The sequence below is a fragment of the Typopeltis vanoorti genome, chromosome 14 (assembly GCF_054136105.1).
Source record: "Typopeltis vanoorti isolate ZY-2024b chromosome 14, IOZ_Tvanoo_1.0, whole genome shotgun sequence".
NCBI lineage: Eukaryota > Metazoa > Arthropoda > Arachnida > Uropygi > Thelyphonidae > Typopeltis > Typopeltis vanoorti.
The window spans coordinates 75,497,315-75,520,154 of NC_143562.1; the positions used below are offsets into that span (position 1 = coordinate 75,497,315).

The 22,840-nt window shown below is 36.5% G+C and overlaps 1 protein-coding gene and 1 long non-coding RNA gene across 5 annotated transcripts in view; one reads left to right on the plus strand and one right to left on the minus strand.

Moving 5' to 3' along the window:
• The window catches only part of LOC150099677 (uncharacterized), a 128,209-nt gene extending 121,458 nt beyond the window's left edge, over positions 1-6,751 (minus strand). For 3 of the 4 annotated variants that reach the window (XR_016549368.1, XR_016549369.1, XR_016549366.1), the window contains exon 1: positions 6,617-6,747. This is a non-coding gene — a long non-coding RNA (uncharacterized LOC150099677). Of the gene's footprint in view, positions 1-6,616 lie in introns of all 4 variants that reach the window. The other variant, XR_016549367.1, reaches the window with a different exon arrangement.
• Ubqn (ubiquilin) overlaps positions 1-8,597 on the plus strand; it is a 249,211-nt gene extending 240,614 nt beyond the window's left edge. Inside the window, exon 15 of the mRNA XM_090403922.1 lies at positions 5,413-8,597. Coding sequence (XP_090260048.1) covers positions 5,413-5,477 — 65 coding nt within the window. The 3' untranslated portion in view covers positions 5,478-8,597. The remainder of the gene's footprint in view (positions 1-5,412) is intronic.
• The last annotated feature ends 14,243 nt before the right edge of the window (positions 8,598-22,840 follow it).

Here is a 22,840-nt window from a genome sequence, read left to right on the forward strand (position 1 = left end):
TCAACAACTAGACCTGACTGAACCCTAAATTGCAGCAGCAACAGCCAATCTTATTTCCCTTAATCTATCCAACTACAAAGGTGAGTGGCACATGCTCTGTGAGATCTGATATTGCCTGTCAGAGACAAATCCTCTATTTTTGACCTCTGGCTTTAGGTTTCCTTGCCCCCCCCCCCCCCATTAACAGCATCTTTCATGTTATAACCATTATTTTGGCCTTTAGGCAGTAAATGAATTTCTTTGATCACATTGTTTCTGTTCTCTTTATCCAAACACTGGTTCTCTAAGTAAGTTACAGAAGCATTCTCACTGGTAAGGAAAGCCTTCGTTCCTCACTTTCTCACACATTTAACATCAGGTGTACCAAGACAGTTTTTTTTTTTTTTCAAAAACAAACAAACAAAAAAAAAAAAAAAACTACCTCGTACTCAGTCTATGTTGAACTATCAAATCCAAATGTCACTTCCAAAAAGAACTTCCTGTCAAAATGACAGCCATGCATTCTGGTCCCTTGCAAAGGTCACCAAGCACTACAAACATAGCACCTAAAAGTGAAGTTCTCTTAGTATCATTTTTTCTTTCTGGCTGCTGCATAGATGACCAAAGAAAATCACCTAACATATGAGAAAGTGTACCTCTGCCAGAAAGACTCTTAAATACAGTTTCATATTGTTCTCAAAAGCTGTGCTTCATGACTAAGACCTGTCATATATCACTGCACCCTTCTACTCAGCAGGCATCTATTCAGGCCATTTAAAAAATAATAATAAATACATAAATAAAATAATAAGTCTGCTGTCAAATTACTGGCCTATCTTGCATGGACATGTGCTGTTAAAAGGTCGATGGATGGTTGGTTGATTGTTTTGTATATTATGACTGAAATACTAAGACTGTGAGGCCATTGTATTATATCCTGCCATCCAAAGAACTGCAGATTTCATACCTTGCTTCAATGGGGATGGTCATCTCTGACACTACTGAAGTGCAGCCTTGCCTGATTTTTGACAAAAGAGATCTCAGTTCACCTTCCCTTCATTCATGTACAAATCACTAGACAGAATCAAATCTCCCTCCTTAAACTATCATGAGGCTACAACTGCAATGGGTGACTGATATTTCTGATTATCTGCTTGCCAAAACAAGAATCAACTACAATCTGACTTTGCGTGAGCTACAAGAACATTAATATCTGCTTCTGTTGTGCACAGAGTGCTTCACGAAGGTGAGCTGTTTGCTTCCCCTTGTCTTGATGTCGACTGGACCCGAGACCAATGGTGAGTCGGTATTGTTTATGAATGTCCCAATTTGCTCTACAAAGCAATAAGAGGCATACTTTGATCCATCAAGAATCAGGAACATATTATCATCCCTGCAATATTCATGAAAGGAGTACATGGTGGAGGTAGGGTGATGGTTTGGGGAGGTGTGTTGTTGGGTGGATGCACTGACCTGAGTGTGTGTGGGCTTTCTAGTGGAACCATGAATGCAGCAATGTATCGAGACAAGATCCTGAACCTATGTTTGTCCATATGTAGGTGCAATAGGGAAGTTACTCGTCCTACAAGACGATAATCCTCATTGCGTAAAGCTCATGCACCAGTATCTTCAAGAAGAGACTGTTGTGCATATGGAATGGCCAGCCAGGTCTCCTGTTTGGGATGCTCTAGGTCAACGAGCGAACCTTTTTACCCAGATGTGTCAAACATCTTTTTTTTAAATATTGACGTTGTTGATGTGCCACTTGCATACATGCATTATAAATTTAACTAAGTAATCATAGATGGTGACTTATACATATCATATTAGGCTATTTATTTAATAGGACATTGATATAAAATCTATGAATTCATAGATTTTATATCAATGGGTGGATTACAAACTTGCATTACATTTAATGACTTCTGTTGCTGAGTACTGGAAGAAAGTTGCTTTATAGAAGGGCTATAGTGTGTACATTTTAATGCTACACAGGCAGCGCTCAAATCATTGCTCAATCTATTTCTCCCTTTCGATTTGATATTATTTAAGGCCGAAAATAGAGTTTCACAAGAGTATGTAGAAGAGAAAATTGCTAGAAGAGCTTTATCTCTAACTACAAAATAAAATAGAAATAGGCTAACTATAAAATATAATTCTTTCAATGAACCAAAACCTACCTTTGCTTTAACTGAGAGCGATCTTACACGATTTATCGCAGTTTTTTCATCAGAATACTAATATTTTTCAACATCCAAGGTTTGTCATCTGAAACCCTCAAGTGTGTCAGTGTGTCTGACAATCTCATTTTGGCCTCTCTTCATGTACCTACTATTGCTGAATTAAACTATTTATTTACAATTTTTGTAGGTATTTCTTTCACATCTCATATAACACTGCTTTTCACTGAATTGCATAAAAATTCATCATACAGTTTTGAATTACCATGATTTTTCTTGTTATTGCTTAATTTATGGAACCACTATATGTTAAATATTATACTGACATCCTCATTATTCTTGAATATTGCATGACTGTGAACCATATGCCACAGCAACATATAAAAACAAATGAATACAGTCTGAATGATAGCTGTGTAGAACATTGGAAACAGGCATCTAAGATCTGCTATGTTTTCCGCACTTATCTTATTAAAAGATGAAAATGTCACTCGAAAAGACGGCCAAGAAAAAATGGTCCGGCAGTGTAGAAGAGTTATGGACTTTTGTAAGGCATCACCTCTACAACTCTGCATATCACAGCTGTGGTGATTTAAAGCAGATTACTTACTGAACCTCATTGCTGCAGTTTTTTCCATGAAAGAGTTGCTGTATAGGAGCTCTTTCATACAGAAAGTACCAAGACCTTTCATGGAAGAGAGCTGCTGTATAGGAAACATTACTCCATCCAATACTTGGGTTTTATTTGCATGATACAGGGGTTGCCTGTGATTGGATATTGGAAAAGTTGGTATGGAGGGATGAATTTTTCAATTGGAACAGGCTTGTATAGTTGCTGCCAGGAGAAGATTATGTACCGAAGCACATAGTCCCATATATTAAATTAAATATGATAGGGTAAAAATAATGATATTTTATTATATTTATTTATAATTCTTACCTTTTGAACTTCTTGTATATACTTCAATGTTATTTATTTCTTATCTTAACTAAACAGTCGTAACTCCAAGTTTGTAATTGTTGCTTGAGCTAGTCTTTAGTCTACAATTTTATCCCCCCCCCCTCTCTCAAGGTTGTAACTATGCTACTTTCACATGTATGGAGTATAGATTCAGGAATTGCTTCTGGCTGGAACCAATTTCTTTGTCTATCTAGCTGACTTTCTCTTACACTAATCTTTAAAAATTTATTTGTATAACGACTATGCCATTAAAGATCATGCAAAGGATTGTTTGTCTTTCCTATACATGTAAGAGAAATGCTCAGCAGAACACGGAATTAACTCTAAAATTCAATCCTAATTCAAGCAACGTTTGTAACTTACTATTAGTCAGTCGTGGTCAACTTTAAGGACACAGGTTCTATATTTTTATGAGAAGTGCATTGATATGTCGAAATCAGGCAAGTTATTAACAGTTATTAACAAACAAAACAATTTATTCATACTAAGACGTGGTAATTACAAGATAAAGGATCACACACATATCAAAATTCATCTGGTTCTTATCAATTCTGCTAAGTAACAATGCAATGCACGTGTCTGGTTCTCAAATTAGTTAAAAAAACAGCTTTTCTAGCCTTCAGCTTAAGGACAAAGATAAATATTTACGTTCACATATACGTCAGACACGTGGTTAGTTGCACACAAACTTCAAAACAATTTAACTCAGACCATTACCATAATTATACTTAACTAAGCTTCACATTCAATCTCGCTTGCACCACTTAACATTAACAAATGCTCAGAACCCTGTGGGCAATTATTTCATAATAAATAAGAAGTGCGGTTTTCTGACTTCACAACTTTACATTATGTTAGCAACTATATAATCAACAATCCCTGCTCTAAGGTTCACAATCCATAACAGTTCTACATTAATCTTACTTGAAACTTTTCTCAGCCAGTTCAGCATTCCAGATCCTAGAGATCACGAACATAACCTTCTTCTTTCCCGTTAGAACTGGAAAGAGACACTATTCCACGGCAATGATGATACAGCATTCTTGGAGATTGCTTAAAGAACTTTGCAATGGGACTTATTGAATAGGCTAACACCACCGTTAAAAATCTCCTATCATTGTCAAAATACTGCTAGCAGGATGTCCTTCCCCCATCCTTGGAATGGCTGTACCCAGGAACCTCTTTGAAGCGATGCCGGAACAAGTCAGGAACAGAGAGCCCTGAGCAGAGTGCCTGTCTCCCTTTTATTCTACCTTCACGACTTCTTTGGATGTTCTACCAGGGATTCCTTCCCCCTACGAAATCGCTGAGTCGTGGCGGGAAAACCCCGCTAACCTTTGCGCCTGGCAATACCTCAGGTCTACATTTCTAATCCTGTCTGAGCTATCTCTTTCTTTGTACAATATTGGTGGTCAAATAACTTACAATTCATTCTAATATTTTACCAGATTACATAAGACACTAATGAAAAAATGTTAATTAAACTACAAGTATTTTGTATTGACTTTCTTTCTCAAGTAAAATCGGCATATAAGAATTTTGTACAAAATTCTTTCTATACAAGATTTTACAATAGCAATGGTGTTAAATCCAAAAAAAGGATTCTGATCCAAACCCGAACAGTAGCTTCTTTTCCTGGTTTGGATAAGAATCTTAGAAGTTAATGTTAAAGTGCATAGAAAAATAAACACCAAATGCTGTATCGACAACTCAAGATACCACTGCTCATGCAGTGATTGTTCTGTGGACATCATCCAGTTCAGTACTAATATGATAATGTACCACATTGTATTCAAGAGCTGTGGATTGTGGAAATAGGAATACAAAGATTAGACAGGCCAGCACAGTGCAATATGAACCCTACAGAACAGTTTTGGGAAGAATTGATTATTAGTGGAGACTAATATGTCCAACTTCACCACAGGAATTGACTACCATACTGGTAGAGGAATCAGAAAAATACCTATGTCATTTTTATCAATATGTAGTGGAATGTATCCAGGAAAATGACATCTGTAAATCACAAAGGTGTTTGAATAAATTTTGCAATGTAGTGTATATTAAACATTATGATACATATATTTTATTTAGAAAGAGTAGCTTGGTTGTTTTGTTCTCCTGCAAGACATGCAAACCTGCCAATGATGAACAGGAAAATATACTTACCTCATTTTGAACAGTAAATAACTATTTACAGTAGTGTGTTAATGTTAAGCAGTTTATAAATTATGATGTTACCTGTGCATAATATCATTATGATATATGTTAACATAATTTTATCCTTTGTTTCAGCCTTAATTGCTACATTTGGTGATGTGAATGCTGCAGTAGAACGGCTACTTCAGTCACAACAATAGGGCTTCATAAGGGGATATAAAACTATGCATACACAATATATATTCTTCTGTGGTTTCCATGATAGCCACAGTTTACAGGAGATATCCATTAGCTGTCCTCCAGTATAGCTGTAAAGAAAAGAAAGTATAAAACTTTTTATCATACTGAAGTGGTCTGAATGGTGCCTCTTTTCTGTTCCTCTCCCATGCAGTCTTGAAGTTGAATGTGTAATCATTATTGTTATTACTGAATGAAAAAAGGAAAAAAAATGTATGTTTATATGAGGTGACTGTGTGCACAAACTTTTGTACTTCTTAAGTTATTTTTATGGCTAAATATTATGAAATATAATTTGCCTCTTTTGTAGATTATTGTTCACCATTGAAAAAAATTAATTTAATTTTAATTTAATTTTTTTTTTTTTTTTACATGTCTTTACTAAATTTGTGTGTCTGTCAAACTTAGTAGACTTTCTGGGAGATCACCAAACTCTTTGGTAGTTCCAGGATATATTTATGACTAGTTTGCAGGTGAGGTTTAAAAAAAAGAAAATGTAACTTTTAAAAATCATTTTCCATATAACCAAACTATATTTCAAGTTCTGCTCTACCATGCTGGATTTTTTAATCCCCATATAAAAGTTCTCTATATTAATTATTCTTGCTGAATGTAATATGAACATATGCAAGCATCATAAATTCTCTACAGATAAGAACCTCAAATATTTCTAAACACAACTAGATGATCTGGGTGAGGGGAGGGAACACTGTTGGCTCAAAATGGCATAAATATAACTCATGCTAATGTCTAGAAAGAGATTGATGATGTCTCAAAACAGTTCTGTGTATATTGAAAAATTAATGTTTCTTCCATTTTCCTATACGATAATTGTTTGAAGATGACAGTGAGACATATCTTTGAAGTTTCTGTTTATGCATGTGGTGAAATTTCTGTTGCAATACAGAAATAGTGTGTGTGTGTGTGTGTATATATATATATATATATATATATATATATATATATTAATCAGATTACTGTATGATTCCAAAAATAAATTATTTCTGATTTCTTTAGGATTAATATTTGATAAGTTGATTTGGTTTAGTACACAGAGTCACAAACATTTATAAAAAGTTAATATAATGAAAAAAAAAGTTACCTTCATTAACATGCTGGTTCCACAGTTTCTTCCTAAACTTCTGGTTATTTTTTTGGCATTTATGTAGACACCTAATTTTGCTAATCATTCCGTTTCATATTAATAGCAATATGCCAAAGCCTTGATGCTTTTTTTATGGACATTTTCTCCATTCCATCTTATCTGCAATTTTAAAATCCAAACTTTCAGTAATGTTAAATTTTACATCAGCACTTCGAAATAATTTTAGTTTTTATGGTAGCAAATATAATAATAACACTTGATTATTTATTTTTAAAAACAAAACTTTGACATTACCATTGTTATAAGTTTTTAGTGGCTTTTCTCAAAACACTTAAAGAGAACCATGCAGATATCAAACTGAAGCTATTTTCAGTTTGATAACTGCAAATAAGAAATAAACAACTGTTAGGTGTTTTATTACTCTTTAAACAAAAGAATGTTTTTTTCTTTGTTTTTATTTTCTGTATTTAAATGTGGCTCAAATAAAGAAATGATATTTCATTTATAAAACATTTTTTTGTTAATATAAAATATTGCATAAAATTAACAATGAGCGACAGCAGAAAACATAGCTGAAATGTGTTGTATTTCATGTGGTCCTTACTAAGTATATTGATTTATTTCCCAAAGAAAACTTTACATGTATGCGATAAACATTAACGCCTGAGAAAACACGGTTACTACCCTGACTTGACGTTACTACTATCAAAATATTAAATAAGTGTATTTTCAGTTCACTAGAATATGCATATGTTGAAAGTTCAAGAACTATGTAGGCACAGCCTTAAATCAGTCATCATCTTCAAACAATAAAGAAATAAGGTTATCAAGATTAAATGAATGTTAAGACATAAGATACACAGAACATTGCTAAACATATATAACAAACCATCCACAATGGAAAGAGTTGAATATAATATGTTTTGAAAGTTTTGTTTATCCTTATATGTGACAAAGAAAATTACCATTATGATAAAAGTATTTTTTATTATATATATTATGTAGTTTAGTATTGGCACATGTACTACAGGAGCTGGAAAACCACTTCTAGGATTTTCTTTACAGATTCTCAGTGTGAATAAATCCAAGGTACATTTTACCTGCGCCACAATAACTCATATTGAAAACTTTGTATAGCACTTTTAATTTACAAAATTAACTTTGGAAGTAAGGCAGAAGCTATTTTTTGAATGGTTATAGACAAACTAATGTTGCTTCTTTCATTTATATTCACTAATTTGGAGTATTATGCAACAAAATAAACTGTTCTATGTCTTCTTTAATATTTTCTGTAATAAATACTACATTTTGATTTTGATGCCTGCATGAAATAAGAATTATTGCAAAATGAAAATAATATATAATGGCATTGTTCAAACTGTTTCATCAGTAGGTTTTATATTTATTGTATACAATGTCTTCAACATAAAGAACAGGTAATTTTATATGCATTGTTTCTAAAAGCTAGTAATAATTAGCAGAATTAATTTTTCACATTGCACAACAGTCTTGTTTATATTAAATTGTTAGAATCTGCTGGTTTTGTATATACAAACTTGAGTATATTAAGATGACATGGACTATTCTAGTATATAATGTACAGAGTAAGAAATTTATGTAATTATTCTGTTGATATTTAAGTTTACTTAATAATCAGTATCAATTACATTACATTTTTGAAGTCCAGAAAAATTATATGAAAGCCATACATTATATACATACAGCTTATATAATTCTTGTTCAGTTTTAAGAATGGTTTCACTTTGGGACAAAAATGAGGGTTTTTAATTTATATAATTGGCATTCTTTTGTTTTCTATGACAATTATATAGCACACAATCATCTTGCTTTCTGCCCCTTTTACAATTTTTTTTTTTTTTTAAATAATTGTGGTATTAGTTCAGATCATTATAATCTCATTCTTTAATTTGTAAATAATTGGCAAAATTTATTTCTGAATAAATACATTTTCATATTAGGCTGCTTGACTGAATTTAACTTATTTTGCACTGAAATGTTTTCCTATCTAAAAAAAAATTAAGTGTTGTGATTGCTGTTGATAACATCCATCAAACTATGAACATTGTTGAATTAAGCACCCAATGACACTGAAACTTATGCATTGTGATTTATTCATTGACTGTTCAGAATGTGTAATTATTTTTTTTTTTTAACTGAAATAAAATTTGAGAATATCCACATTAACATGTCACCTGATGGACAAATGTATGGAAACTTAACCATATAGAATAAATGCCCAAGTTGTTTGGGCCTGCGCCATATTTTAAAACCAGTATTTTGATCTCTGTTTCTATTTCTTAGTGTTCTCAATAAGAAATGGCTGGGGCAACATACTGTAGATTGGTAAGCTCTATAAAACAGTACGCGGTGCCCCTTTCTATGTTTTGAGTAATGTGCAGTTGCAGGTAGTATATGTTGCTTGAGATAAACAAATTCAAAATGGGCATTTGTTTTTCAATACAGAAAGTGAAATTTTGCCAAAGTTGCACACAGTTTTATAGACTTTTGGAAAGACTTCAGAAAAATCATCATTTAAAAATGCAAATTTTTTACTGAAAATTTGCAATTCAAAGAATGAGAGGACATTGCACTCTTTGATTGAAAGAGATCTGGATTCAATTCTCATCATGACAAACAGAACCTTTATATGGACTTTTTATTCACTTGGAGGTGGCAAGGTTTTTCATCCCACATACAGTCAGAGTACACATGCAATTTAGACAAAAAATACTATTGATAGGTAGTGGATGGTGTTGTGTATAGGAGGAGGACTAAGTAGTTCTCCTCCTATACACAACAGTGGGTTGTATGGAGTGGAGTATCCTCCCACAGTGAACTTTGGGATGTCACGTAATAATAATATTTATTATGAGTTCTTATAGACATGATATATATGAAACTGCCAGTTTCATATAGTGAAAAGTCAGCTATTGACACAGATTCATAACTTAGCATCACCAGAATTCAAGGTAGACATTATCACCGTGAGAAGGTGGTGAAGAATAGAAGTGGAACCAGCAAAATTAGAGAAATATCACATTCACATAATTAGTGTTATAGAAACAAAGAAGACAAACCAACTGCGATTCTTCTAAATAATAAATAATTGGGGTGGATGCTGTAATAAATACCAAAACAAAATGATGCACTATAGTGAACTCCAGAAAAGTCTCAGCCTGTGTCCCACAGAATCAGTATTATTTTAAACAGTAAAAGCTCAAACCTTTGCAATAGTGAACTGATTTTTTTACCAAATGAAATCGCAATAGTAGACAAAGAAAATACACTGACAACAGAACAATGTTTATGCAATGTAGGAACTATACATAAGCAGAGGAAATCATATATTGTTTTTTATCCTTTATATTCAGAAGCAACATGAAAAGTACAAATGCAAACATGGGAGACATAAACAAGAACAACAAAGAATATGAAATTATAAAAATGAAAATAAGAATTAATATTTACTTTCAAATGTTCCTTCAGCTTAAATTAATGTCACTTACCTGAAGTCTTGATAATGAACTAAATATGTGCAGACTGTACCATTAAAATAGGGTTTTTTCCGCCAGTTTATCTGGTGTTTTTCATCCCGCAAGCAGGCAAACCGGCCCCGTGAACACAACAGCCAAAAATACCTTGAGGCATAGGAGCGACCATTCTATCCTCGTATTTTGGTTACGAAATCCAAGCATGCTTGGAAGGTTGTGGGCCTTAAAGGCCTGTTAAAGCCATTGGGATAGGATAAGATGTACCATTAAAATCAGAAATTCTAAGCCAGAACAGTTTTTTTATCTTATGAATAAGAATCTCAAAAACATGAAATGAGCTATTGCCCACACAAACCTTATAACTTTTAAATTCAAATTAAAAAAATATTGTATATTGTGCCATATTTCTTTAATTTGCAGTTCTATGAGAACTATCATTTTATGCCATCTTGAGTCATTGTCCAATTTAGAAAGCTGACTTGTTTGCACCAGCTGTGCCAATTACTTCCCCATCCCTTAAAATCTGACTACTGTTCATCACTTGTTCCTCTTTGTAACTGGAGGTGACCAATTATAAAGTTGGCTGAATGAAGCTTACTTATTATTTTGATTTTATTGATTCATACTGAACAGTTCAGTTTATTATGATGATTTCAAGTAAGTGATATTTTGAAATTTAAAAATTAATTCTGCATTTTTGTTTTTATAATTTCACACTCTTTGTTTGTATATGTTTCCCATTATTTTTGGCATTTGTACGTTTTTTATATAATTGTATTGGTCCCTATCAATCCTGTGATTCCATTTGTTCTTTCACGTCATTTTCAAAAATTTACAATTTATCATTAAAATTGAAAATCAAAATGGACTTCCTTTTCTGGATACACTGGTCATACATTTTCCCTCAAGTGATCTATCCTTCACTGTCTACTGCAAACCCACACCAGCAAATATATACATGCTGACTTTATCACCACTCACTTGAAGTTTTTTGACTTCACCAAGTGAGTGGTGCTAATGACCCCTAAACTTGGAGTCATTAGCACCCTCAAAAACAGAACTATAGCAATTTGCTCTAATGAACAAGCTCTTAAGCAAGAATTATTAGCAATACATTTATAAACAATAGCTATAGCAGAAATACCATCAATAAAATTGCAAATAATATTATATATAGATTACAGTAAAACCATAACTATTCCATACATTAAAGGGTAATCAAATAAAATAGAATTTTTCACCATAACGATCGTTAATACTACTTTTAAACCACCTATAAAATTAAAAAATATTCAACTCCTCCAAGGATTCATCCTCACCCTGGGATATACCAAATCCATTGGCACCTGTAACTGATCTTATATTGGTGAAACTGGATGCACAATTCCGATCCACATGCAAACGACACATTAAATTTAACAATTTCGATAAAGCAGGCCTCTCAGATCATGCTCTTAACACCCTACACCAAATTGACCTGGCATGAATGCCTGTGAAATTTTAATCAGCCATACTAATCTAAACAGCAATGAAGGCTTAAAAATCCTAAGGATTTGGATGGCATAAAGATATAACTTATTTCAAGTTTTCCAGCATACCCTTACTTTAGGACTCTAAGCCAGGGCTGGCTCTACCGATGGTGCAAGACTTGCATTTGCAATGGGCGGCAAAGTTGGCATAAACTATACGAAAAATAAGGGAGAAGGGGCGGCAAAATATGCTACTGCATGGGGCGGCTCTGCCCTAAGCAATAATTTCAACCCTTTAATAGCCACCATCAATACTGTTTTTGTTCTAATTTATCTGTGAGCATGTTGCTCTCTAATTTTATATATATCTTAATGAGTTGTAACCAAACAGTTATCCGTTTGGTTACCGGACATCTAGCTTTGATATAACAAGGTTTTTTTTTTTTCTTCTTCTCTCACCAGAGGTCAGGCAAGTAGTGTTAATGGTGACCAAATTAGTTTGACTATGTTACAATCTACATAGTACTAGCATACTATGTAGATTGTAACATAGCTTGTTTCTTTGTATATATATGTACATATATTTGTATATGTATATGTGTGGTCCAGATGATCCTTGATATGCAGATCAGAATGTCGGGTGATTATTTTGAATTATATTAAACAAAGTTGTAGTATAGCATGGTAGTTGTTTCCATAATTTTTAAAACTGAATGCTGATCGCTGTGTAACTATGAAAGAAAGGATTGTCATTTTCTTTGTTTCGTTGTAACAGGAGGAGAAATCAATCCTTTTTTTCCTAATTCACTATAGTGCACATTGCACTTTAACAATCTATTTCTCTAGTCCGTACAGGGAGTATGCATCTACTATAAGATGTTATGTTCAGGCAATAGTGATCAAGGAAAGAAAAGAGTAGCTATATTGCTCAATGCTAAACATGAAGTTAATCTTCAATGACTTGTAATAACAAGTAATGATGTGGGCAGTTGTCTTTTTTTTTTTTTTTGTCAATGTGATATTGGATGGTAAGACTTATTTGTATCCACAGAAGGTTCTAAGGAAGAATTGGCTGAATTTTTTGAAATTAGAGAAGGATGTTAACAAAGAAAAAGTTGCTGCTTGTTGGCTATCTAAACAATAGAGCAGGATGTGAATTACCAGACAAGTAGAAAAGTTTTGAGAAAAAAAAAAAAAGTTTCAACTTGCTAGATTTCGGTTCAGAACATGGATTAATCATATTCCAACATACTGATGCATACAAATTCACATGGAGCAGAAATAAGAATGGCTCATAAAAAAAAAGTTCACTGGAATAATAATGGCTTTTGTTATTCTAAACAGTTTTTTTAAACTTAAAAATTAACAAAAGTTAATTTTTGTCTTTTTTTTTTTTTTTAATCAAACAGAAATATTAATACAAATATCATTAATTCTTCTTTGGCACTACAGCCCCAGTAGGGCTTTGATCTCCCATTTTTGGGTTTCATAACTCACTACGAGGTGGGGCATTACCCCCATGCTCAATCATGTGTAATTGTCTGTGAAGCATTGTGTTCTTAATACCGGTTTGCCTGCTTTGTGGGAGGGAAAACCCCCAGATAAACTGGGGAGAAAAACCCTGCAGTTCACTCCCAAAACTGGCTAACTTGGCTATGTCTAAGAAAGATCCTTAGCTCCTCACATCGGCAATGAGAATCGAACGCAGGACACTCCTTTCCCAGGCATATGGTTGCAGAGTGCATAAACACTCGGCTAACTGCGTGGAGTATCATTAATTACACATTTGTATTTTAAAACAGCTTTGATGACGGAATATCCCTTGGAAATGTCAAGTTCAATGGCACAGGTGCTGGGTGGGCAATATAGGCCAGACTACCTGTGGATCTTGATTGGCAAAATCCATATTGGTGGTGTTTGACTGTTAGCGACCTCCATTACTTTTGATGTGGGAGCAGTAGGTCAACAGCTAAGTATAACATAGTGTATGGATGATAAAGAAAAGATGTTAATTCAAGAGAACATCCCTTGAGTACAATTTGTGACATCAGAAGAATCTTGAGCAATCTCTCACTACAGGAGTCGTGCAATGCAATGTTCCAGGTAAAGGAGGGGATTTGTCTTCATCTGTAGGAGTTGAGTGAGAAGAATGATGCCAGGTAGTCAGCCTTATCTTTAGGTGAGGTTGCAATGCTAGTATTTCAATAGAAGCACAGATAGACAAAAGTTATACCCAATGGCTTTTGTGAAGCACCAGACCTTTGCCAAAGTCAGACTTAGCACTTTTGATAGTTTTGCAAGTATTGTGGGCTGTGAATGAAGCTGGAGTTTTTATATCATTCCACTTATAATAAGCCATTTTTCTTTGACTGCTCTGGTTTGCATATGCTTGAAGACAATAGCTTGGCATGGCTAGTATTTTGAACAGAGTGAGGAATGAAAATCTCCATTCCATCATAGATAATTTCAATATCAAGATCATAACACACATCTTGATCTGAATAACAAATGGTACTCTGACATTGGAAAAGAGGAGTAAAAGTCATGGTACCAACATACAGAAGATGAAATTCCTGATGAAATTGTGATCTAAATTACCAAGAGTAGCAGTCACCTCAACAGTGTATGGAAGGAGAACTGCTTAAGAAAAGTTCCATCCAGAGTGTTGGGTAAGTGTAGAGAATTGTCAGGGATTCAGGTCAGTAGTAGATGGATGATTTGTTTTAAATTGTTAATTACAGCAAATAGCTGGAAGATAAGCAGAGGTTCAAATGGAATTCAAAGAAAAAAAAGAGAGCCAGTTTAGTTAGAATTGAGCATTAAAAAGTCAACAAGAAAGATGACTTCACCATTAGGGAATTTGGATTATATGAAAGCAAACTTCATAGATAAGAAGTTAAAGAGGTCAAAATAATTTTCAGAGCTCAGGGGAAGGGTAGAGAAACTACATGAATGAGACAGTGAGGCAGAGAAATCTGAGCTACAAGGACAAAAATTATGAATTCAAGATTGGCATCCTCTAGAAAGGAACATCAAATTGCACAAAGTACAAATACTGTCCTTGAGGCAGATAGAATCATATAAAGTATAATTTACACAGTTAAAATGAGTGGCAAAGATGTAGGGTTCAGTCAAAACCATGTCAGGTTTGGATGTCTGCAGGTGTGATGCACATCATTTAGGTTGGTATTTATACAACAAATGTAGTGAAGTGAATGTGGAAGAAACATTTTCTTTGTAAGATTTTTTGAGGGTTTGTTATTTATTTTGGTTTATTTTTATGTTGGGTGCATACATGAGAGGTTGGGTGGTCAACCTATAGTACATTAGTATTGCATGGGAACAGAATTGGGAAATTGGAAATTTGTTCACATTGGATTTGTATTCCTTGGGAAACACGGTACGGAAGGTTGTTCAACAATAAAGCAGCAGTAAGAATAAAGGAGGAGGGGAAAAAACGTGTTATAGTATGGAGTTTGACTGTGAAGAGATGGTGGGTAGTAGCTGAACATGTTTCAATGGATTTGGTAGAGAGAAGAGGGAGGGGGGGAGGATTATTGATGATAGTTCTGATGAACATTTACCATGGACATATTTATGGAAGATGCATGCAATAGATACTAGATGCCTCTACAAGAGTGAGTTGTTAATCAGCCTCACTGCTCTCTTCTGTACTATAAGTATTTTTATGGAGATCTTAGAGATGCTTCTTCAGATGTATAAGCAGTACTCGATGGATAGGCAGATTTGTGGTTTGTGCAGAGTTGATAGCTGTTTGGGGGGGGTAAAGTAATGCGTTGGATGAAAGAGGAATCCTAATTCTTTAGATGATGTAATGTGAACTGCGATTGGTTGATCAGTTAGTGTAATCTTATGGATCTGGACTGACAGTGACGAGATCTATCATCATCTGATTCCCCGTCCCAAAATGATTCGTTAATTGTTACATATCTGTTCTTATCAGCATTCATTCAGCGTAAGTTTTGGCTTTTTATGCAACTTTCCCAGGCCCTCTTCTGTTCCTATCAGTAATCTTCCGCCTCTTGAAGGAGATTTCGACTGCTGGTCTACACTTGGTTGAAGGAAGGGACAAGGCAGGTCCTGAATCACACAGCCCCCCCCCCCCAATTAAATCAGGGGGTCAGGCCTGGCCTGAACATGGAAGACTTTCCTTTCAAAGACCTAGACTGCTCTCAGTATTCAGAAAAGTCGGAATAATACTAAATACCAAATGGCAGGGCAGAGTACAGCTCCATAAGATCCTGTCAGCTGAAACTGAGATGCACAACCGCTCTGATCCTATCCCCCTGCACTTCTCAAGATAATACCAATGACAACATCCCAGCAACAGATGTCCAGACCCTGACAACTACCAGACTGTCAGCAGAAAAAGCACACCAGCACAGACCAAAGAACGAGTCCCACCAGCAATCATAAGAGCCAATGAACAATGGTTGACAATCTAGGAGGTCATGAGAAACTTCGAGATTAAGTTTAAAACAGCTAAAATCTCCGACGAAGGAATCCGTATTCAGTCCGAAAGGACATCAGACTACCGTTGGCTAACTAAGCTTATGGACGAACTAAAAAGCGAAAAGAATAAAAGTTTTCAGATTACTAGTGGAAACAATCAGGATGGAAGAAGTAGCTGACATCCTAAAATCACAAGGACTAGAGCATATAAAAATCTCAAGAATGCACAGGGCCAATAAGCATCCCATGCCACTGGTTCTCATAGAAACCAGCAAGGAACATAGATCTACGATCTCAAAACAGTGTGCAACCTCATAATACTAACCGGACCACTCATAAAGCATCAGCAGGACAATGTCATCGCTGCCAGAGATATGGGCACGCAGAGAAACTATGCAGAGCGAGTACAAATGTGTGAAATGCGGGGATAGACACGTCTCATGCATGCCCCAAACTGCAGCAGCCTACACCCAGCTAATCTGACAAGAAACAGAAAAGGCAGGCACTCCACCACCTCAAAAATGTGCAGCATCCTAAGAAGGAAACTCTGCGAGCAACATCACACAGCTCATTTGTTCAGCAGTTATCTCAAAGGCCAAACCGGTAGAACCTCCCAATAATCAAAACTCTGCTGCTATTCTAGCTGCTACCCTAGGGGAGATGCTAACTGGTTTCAGCAAGACCAACCCCAATTAGAGTGATACAAACAAGTTCCTGAAAAACTCAAGTAATATTCTCAATGATAAACAATGGTTAATACGCCTATCTCGAATTGTCTCATACAGATCGTGTTCTGGAATGCTAACGGCCTAAGCAACAAACTCCTGGAACTTCAAGAATTTGCAGTAGGATAGAATAGGCATCCTCTTAATCAATGAGATGCTCCTTTGTCCTGCGACAACCCCAAAATAAGGTACAATACACTAAGGAATGTAGGCTCAACGCCAGAGGAGGTAGCACGGCTATTTTGTCAAAAAAGACATAAGATACAATGAGATTAAGAAGACCACGACCACAAACCTGGAAGAAACTGGAATTGAGATACACACCAACAATGCAGGTAAAACCTGAAGCTATAGTCAGTCTACAATCCTCCAGGTAAACCACTCCTAGCCTCATCTCCCCCAGCTCCTCGACACAAATGAAGAACAATTGTGGCGGACACTTAAATGAAAAGCATCCCGTGTGGAACAGTAAAAGCTCTAACAACAAGGGGAAAGACCCTTAACAACTTTGCTATGATAAGAAACATCATCATAGCAGGTCTGGCTGAACCAACACTACAGACTGCAGGGCAGACCTGATGTGCTGGATATAGCCATTTTCAGGAACACTTCGCATCAATTCCAGTTACAGGTGTTTAATGATCTTAGCTCCGACCACAACTCTGTTTCCCCTGCCTAAGCTTAGTACTATTAAGCTTAGGCAGGGGAAACAGAACTCGCCCCTAGTCAGACCTGCACAAATTTTACAAAACTGAATGCTACACTCTGCAATCTCACAGGCCCCGTCCCAAGCATTTCCTCCCCAAAAGAAATAGACACTGCGGTCAGTAGACTGGAAAGCCCAATTCAAGCTGGCTTAGCAGCAGCCTCCACCGTTATCACCCCAGCTTAAGCCAACCTGCTCCCAGAAGAGATTCTAAAGCTAATCCGCAACAAAAATAGGATCAGACGCCGTTATCATAAAACATTATCCCCCCACCAAGATAGGCAAGAGATAAACAGGGCAACAGACTTATGCGCTCAAAGATTACAAGGATCAGCTGTGAAAGAGAAAGCCAAGCTCCTTAAAAATCGAAGACAACTAGCTATGGAAAATGACTAAAAACCTCCGCAGAGATCGCTCCAACATGCAGCCAATTCATGGAAAAAGGGGCATAGCCTACAGAGATGACGAGAAAGTAGAAGCTTACGTCGGCGCTCTGGAGCTGCAATTCAGGCCTAACTACACGCATGCAGACTTGCGTTTCATCGAAAAAATCCACAAGCATGTCCGTTGTGTACTCCAGCACCGGAAAAACATGTTATGCTGTGCCAAAGGAAGTATACAATATCATCAAGACACTCAACAAAAAAAAAAGGCCCCGGATCCTGACGAGATTTTAAACAAAGCCAAAAAAACAGTCCCTCATAAAGCAGTTATGCATCTAGTGGCTATCATCAACGCGATTCTAAGATTCAACTACTTCCCTACTCGCTAGAAGATATAATCTTCATCCACAAACCAGGGAAAGCACCTCAATTCACCCAGAATTACAGACCCATCGGCCTCCTATGATATCTGGGTAAATATTGCTGAAAAAGTAATTCTAAACCGCCTACAAGACTAAACAAACAAAATCATCCTTATCTCAAAAGAACAATTTGGATTGCGCACAGGCCACTGCACAAGTCAGCAGGTCCACAGACTAATAGAATACATATAACGGATTCAATTGGAAATAACACAGGTGCAATATTTCTTGATGTACCGAAAGCCTTTGACAAAGTGTGGCACAAAGGCCTCATCCACAAGCTAATAACTGCAAACTTCCCATTGTACCTCACCAAACTCATACTCTTATCTGAAAAACCGGAAATTTTAAGTCAAACTATTCGGACTCAGATCCTCTCCAAGGAAAATCACAGCAGGTGTCCCACAAGGCTCCCTCCTGTTTCCGCTACTGTTCAACATTTACATCACAGACGTCCAAAACACAACATCAACCACCATGGCTTTCTATGCGGACGACATGCGATATTGACCAGATCTCTCGGGCCACACGACTAAACGCAGCAACAAACCTCGAAAATGGTTTACAAAATGGAGGATAGATGTTAAAGCTGACAAGAGCATGGTCATACTCTTTACAAGAAGGAAAACAACTCACCACGAAGCAATTACAATGTTCAATGTTGATATTCCATGGCAAACCAAAGTTAAATACCCGGGAATTCAACTGGGCAATTGACTCAGCTTCAGCCCCCACATCCTACATGTCTACAACAAAGCCAACTCAGCAATAGCCCAGCTCTACTCAACCGAAGAAGCTAAGTTAGGACAGAAAACAAACTAAGAATATATAAATCAATCATCAGACCCATGCTAACATATGGATCGCAGGCATGGAGTCAGACTTCCCCCAGCAAAACATGAAAAGACTACAAGTGCTTCAAAACAAATGACTCTGAATGATCTTCCATGCCCCGTGATTTGTTAGGAATGCTCTCCTCCACCGAGAAAGGAACATACTAGACATTTCTATGTTTCCAAGTACTTCGCTCAGGCATCACTCCATCCCAACCAACTCATTCGAGAATCATCGAACTACGATTTTATTTATTTATTCATATGGAGTTTCCCCCCTTTTTCTACCCTGTCCTTATCGGGGCGAGTTGAGCCCCCTCATGGGGGTTAAGTATTATGGCTGTAGATCCATGTGTGTTCACTGGGCCGGTTTGCCTGCTTGCAGGATGAAAAACCCCAGATAAGCTGGGGGAAAAAATTGCTGTCCACGCCGAAGACCGGCTAACTTGGCTATGGCTGAGGAAGATCCTCAAGTTTCTCACGTCAGTGACGGGAATCGAACCCAGGACACTCCTTCCCCAGGCATATGGTTGCGAAGCGCAAAGCCACTATGAAAATGATGAAAATGAGAGATGGAAACACAAACGCCCGAAGGCAGCTCTGATCATTGATTCAAGCGATCCTAGACAGCCCTAATTCGGGCGAGCCAGGTGCTCGAAAATTTTTCCCAATAAATAACCAAAACCCTAAGCAATGAAGGGATAAAAGTTCAAGGAATTGACGTCCATCTCATCATAAAAGTTAACAGCTAACAATGGTTGTAATGTGTTTATGCCAGTCTGATATCAAGGCAATCCCAAGGAGAGCGATCTCATCTTGCCTGAAGGTTTGGGTATTGCCAAAGGTAAGGCTGGAATAATGTGGTTCTTTTTTTTGGGGGGGGGGGGCTGTTAACCTCGGTTTTCACACTAGAATTCCTCTTTTGAAGTCGATGTACCATGTTTTGTTATTTTTTTCTTCCAGTTGTTTGCGAAGTCGTCGGCCTTGATCTAGTTGGGTAAACGTAATGCACTTCCCAGTGTGTAACAGGTTACTTTCAGCCACGAGAAAGTCATCCCGTCTCCCCCCCCCTTTTTTTTTTTGTTTGTTCTGTTAGTAGATCCGAAGCGGTGGCGTCTGGTGATTTCGTTGGTGTCGAAACCAGATTTTGCCATTAGTTTGTAATATTCCTTCAGTATATACATCGTTTTCGGTTGGTTGAGGTGGCTTTTTTTTTTTTTTTTTTGCCTCGATCAAGTCCGGCACTGTTGACGCGATGAGGCTAAACAGCTAGCTAGTATCAGTGGCAGATGATTTTTCGTCTAAGCGCTGATCCTGAATTTTGTAGCTTGGCTTCACCTAATTTGATTTTGGGAGAGAAGGTTTGGTCAGTAGTAGCCAGACGCTGCTCTTTAAATTAAGGAATTGTTTCAGTGAAGGGAGTCACAGTGGGCAGATTTAAGTTCACAAGATATTTTTGTCGATTCTTATGCACTGAGCATGTGACCACGAGTTATGGATTAAAAAAAAAAAAAAAACTTATGGGGCGCTTAAGAGTACTTACGGATTTCTCTGTGATATTAATCCTTTTGAGAATGGGTGCTACGGTTTCACTTGGTGAAATTCAAGTAGAAAATCACTTTTAAAAACGATAACGAGGAGCACACAATTATGTTTATTCCAAAGTGTCACTTATCCATAGGCTGACCATACGTACCGTTTTGAAAGGAACAGTACCGTTTTTTTTATATTTCCAGGCCGTCCCGTCGTTTTAATAAAAATGTCAATTTTGTCCCGTTTTTAATAAAAACTATAAATATACTTTAATATTGGTCAATCATAAATTATTATTCATAACCTATAATCGTATATCAATATCATGGATACCAGTAATTTGTATAGCCATGGAGTCGGATTATTCGATACTAAATATCGATATCTGCAGTGATTTATTTAGAGAAAATAAAAATGCATGCTGGCAACACAAAGTATGAGCCTGTGTAGCTCAGTGGATGTAAATGAAAATTGTTAACTGAAATAAGCATGCTATGTACTTATTGTATATATGTAAATAGTTCGTCCGAATGTACATAGATACTTTTGAGAAAATAAAATATTGTCAGTGGATGTGGCGTTTGCACACCACAGCGCTTAACCGCACGAAGGAAGACTTCTTGGTTTCGAATCTAGTCGACGACTAGAAGAAATTTTTCTAAGCCTTTTTTCGACCGGTTCCCGAGTTATCGATCTCTGGCATAGGCAAGCGGGTTTTTTTTCTCCCAGAAACTCGGATTTTTCGTCTCGTAAACGCAAGAAAATCAACCGTAGAACCCACATTATTTCAGACATTAAATACGAGTGTTAGGGACCACGAGATGGCGGCACTTGTTGAGCCGTCTCTCCTCACTGAGTGCCTGTTAATTAGTGATAGTCTTGTGTTCAATCTCCACTGGTACTCTGATTGAGTACCAGTGGAGACTGAACTGCCCACTCAGTCTCCAAACGTTAGATAGGGCTAAACGGCCTCGCCTGTTCCCTATATACGGGAATAAAAACGCGTTAGCTGATTTTTTTTGTGTGTGTGTGTGTGTGTGTACTGGCAACACTTGCGCGTCTCAGATGCGGAGTCTGATCTGCTGTAGCGCTAGTTTTTGTTTTGCCTGTATGCTAACTGATGGTTTTGTTATTCAACGCCAGTGGTTTAAATTTCATATTTTTTAAAGTTTTAAGTCTTATCAATGTCAAAGAGGCGAAACCGCAATTTTAATGGCGATCTCCAGAAAGAATTAAAATTTATTTAGCTGGGCAAGCTGTGTACAAGTGATGGAACAAAAGCACAGATTTTTTCTGAAATGAGCGAAAAAGACTAGACTTTCAAGACTTTTGTAATATTGTTGAGTTTATTCTTTGTCTTCCAAGAAGTTCAGCACCTGTTGAGAGAATATTTTCTGTTATTAACAATATGTGGTCAAAGGAGAAATCTAGATTAAGTGTTGAGACAAAGACAACGATAAAAAAAAACTTTTTTTTTATCGTCTTACTTTTTTATGAATACAGAATATTGCATAACCCCCGTCCCGTTTTTGCCATCCTAATGTCCCGTTTTTGTTCAAGGATATATGGTCAGCCTACTTATCCACCAAACAAAGGTGAAGGGAAAGAGAGCAGGGAAACATGATGAGAGGAGATAGACATGCCGCTGATGTAGAGAGCATCCCTTCGCATGCCATTACACAGCCTCCATCCAGACACTATCTGGCAGTGAGATACATCAGCATATCAAGAAGCCTGAACACACTGCTATCTAGTTCGGTCCTGCACTCTAGTGGCAAACCTGTGGAACTGATTTGCTGTTGTACCTTCGAAAATGGAGGTGAGAGGATCCTGCAATATCTGGCATGATCTTTAGAGGTCTCACTCACACTGCATGTTGAAAGATTACGAGGCAAGAAAACCTGGAACTCCTGCCAGGCAGTAACCGCTTTAGGCCCACAATAAGCCTGCAGCCAGCCGAGTGGCTAGCGCAGTGATTCTCAACCTTTTTTTCGTCACGGTACACTTTTAATAATTTTAAAATTTGGCGGCACACTAACAATAAGATAAATTTAAAAGAATTTTACTTCGTTAATTAATTCATGTACCTATAATATATTTTGTAAAAATAGCATACAATAATAATTTGTAATAAAATATAAAATGAAATTGCATTACAAAGCAAA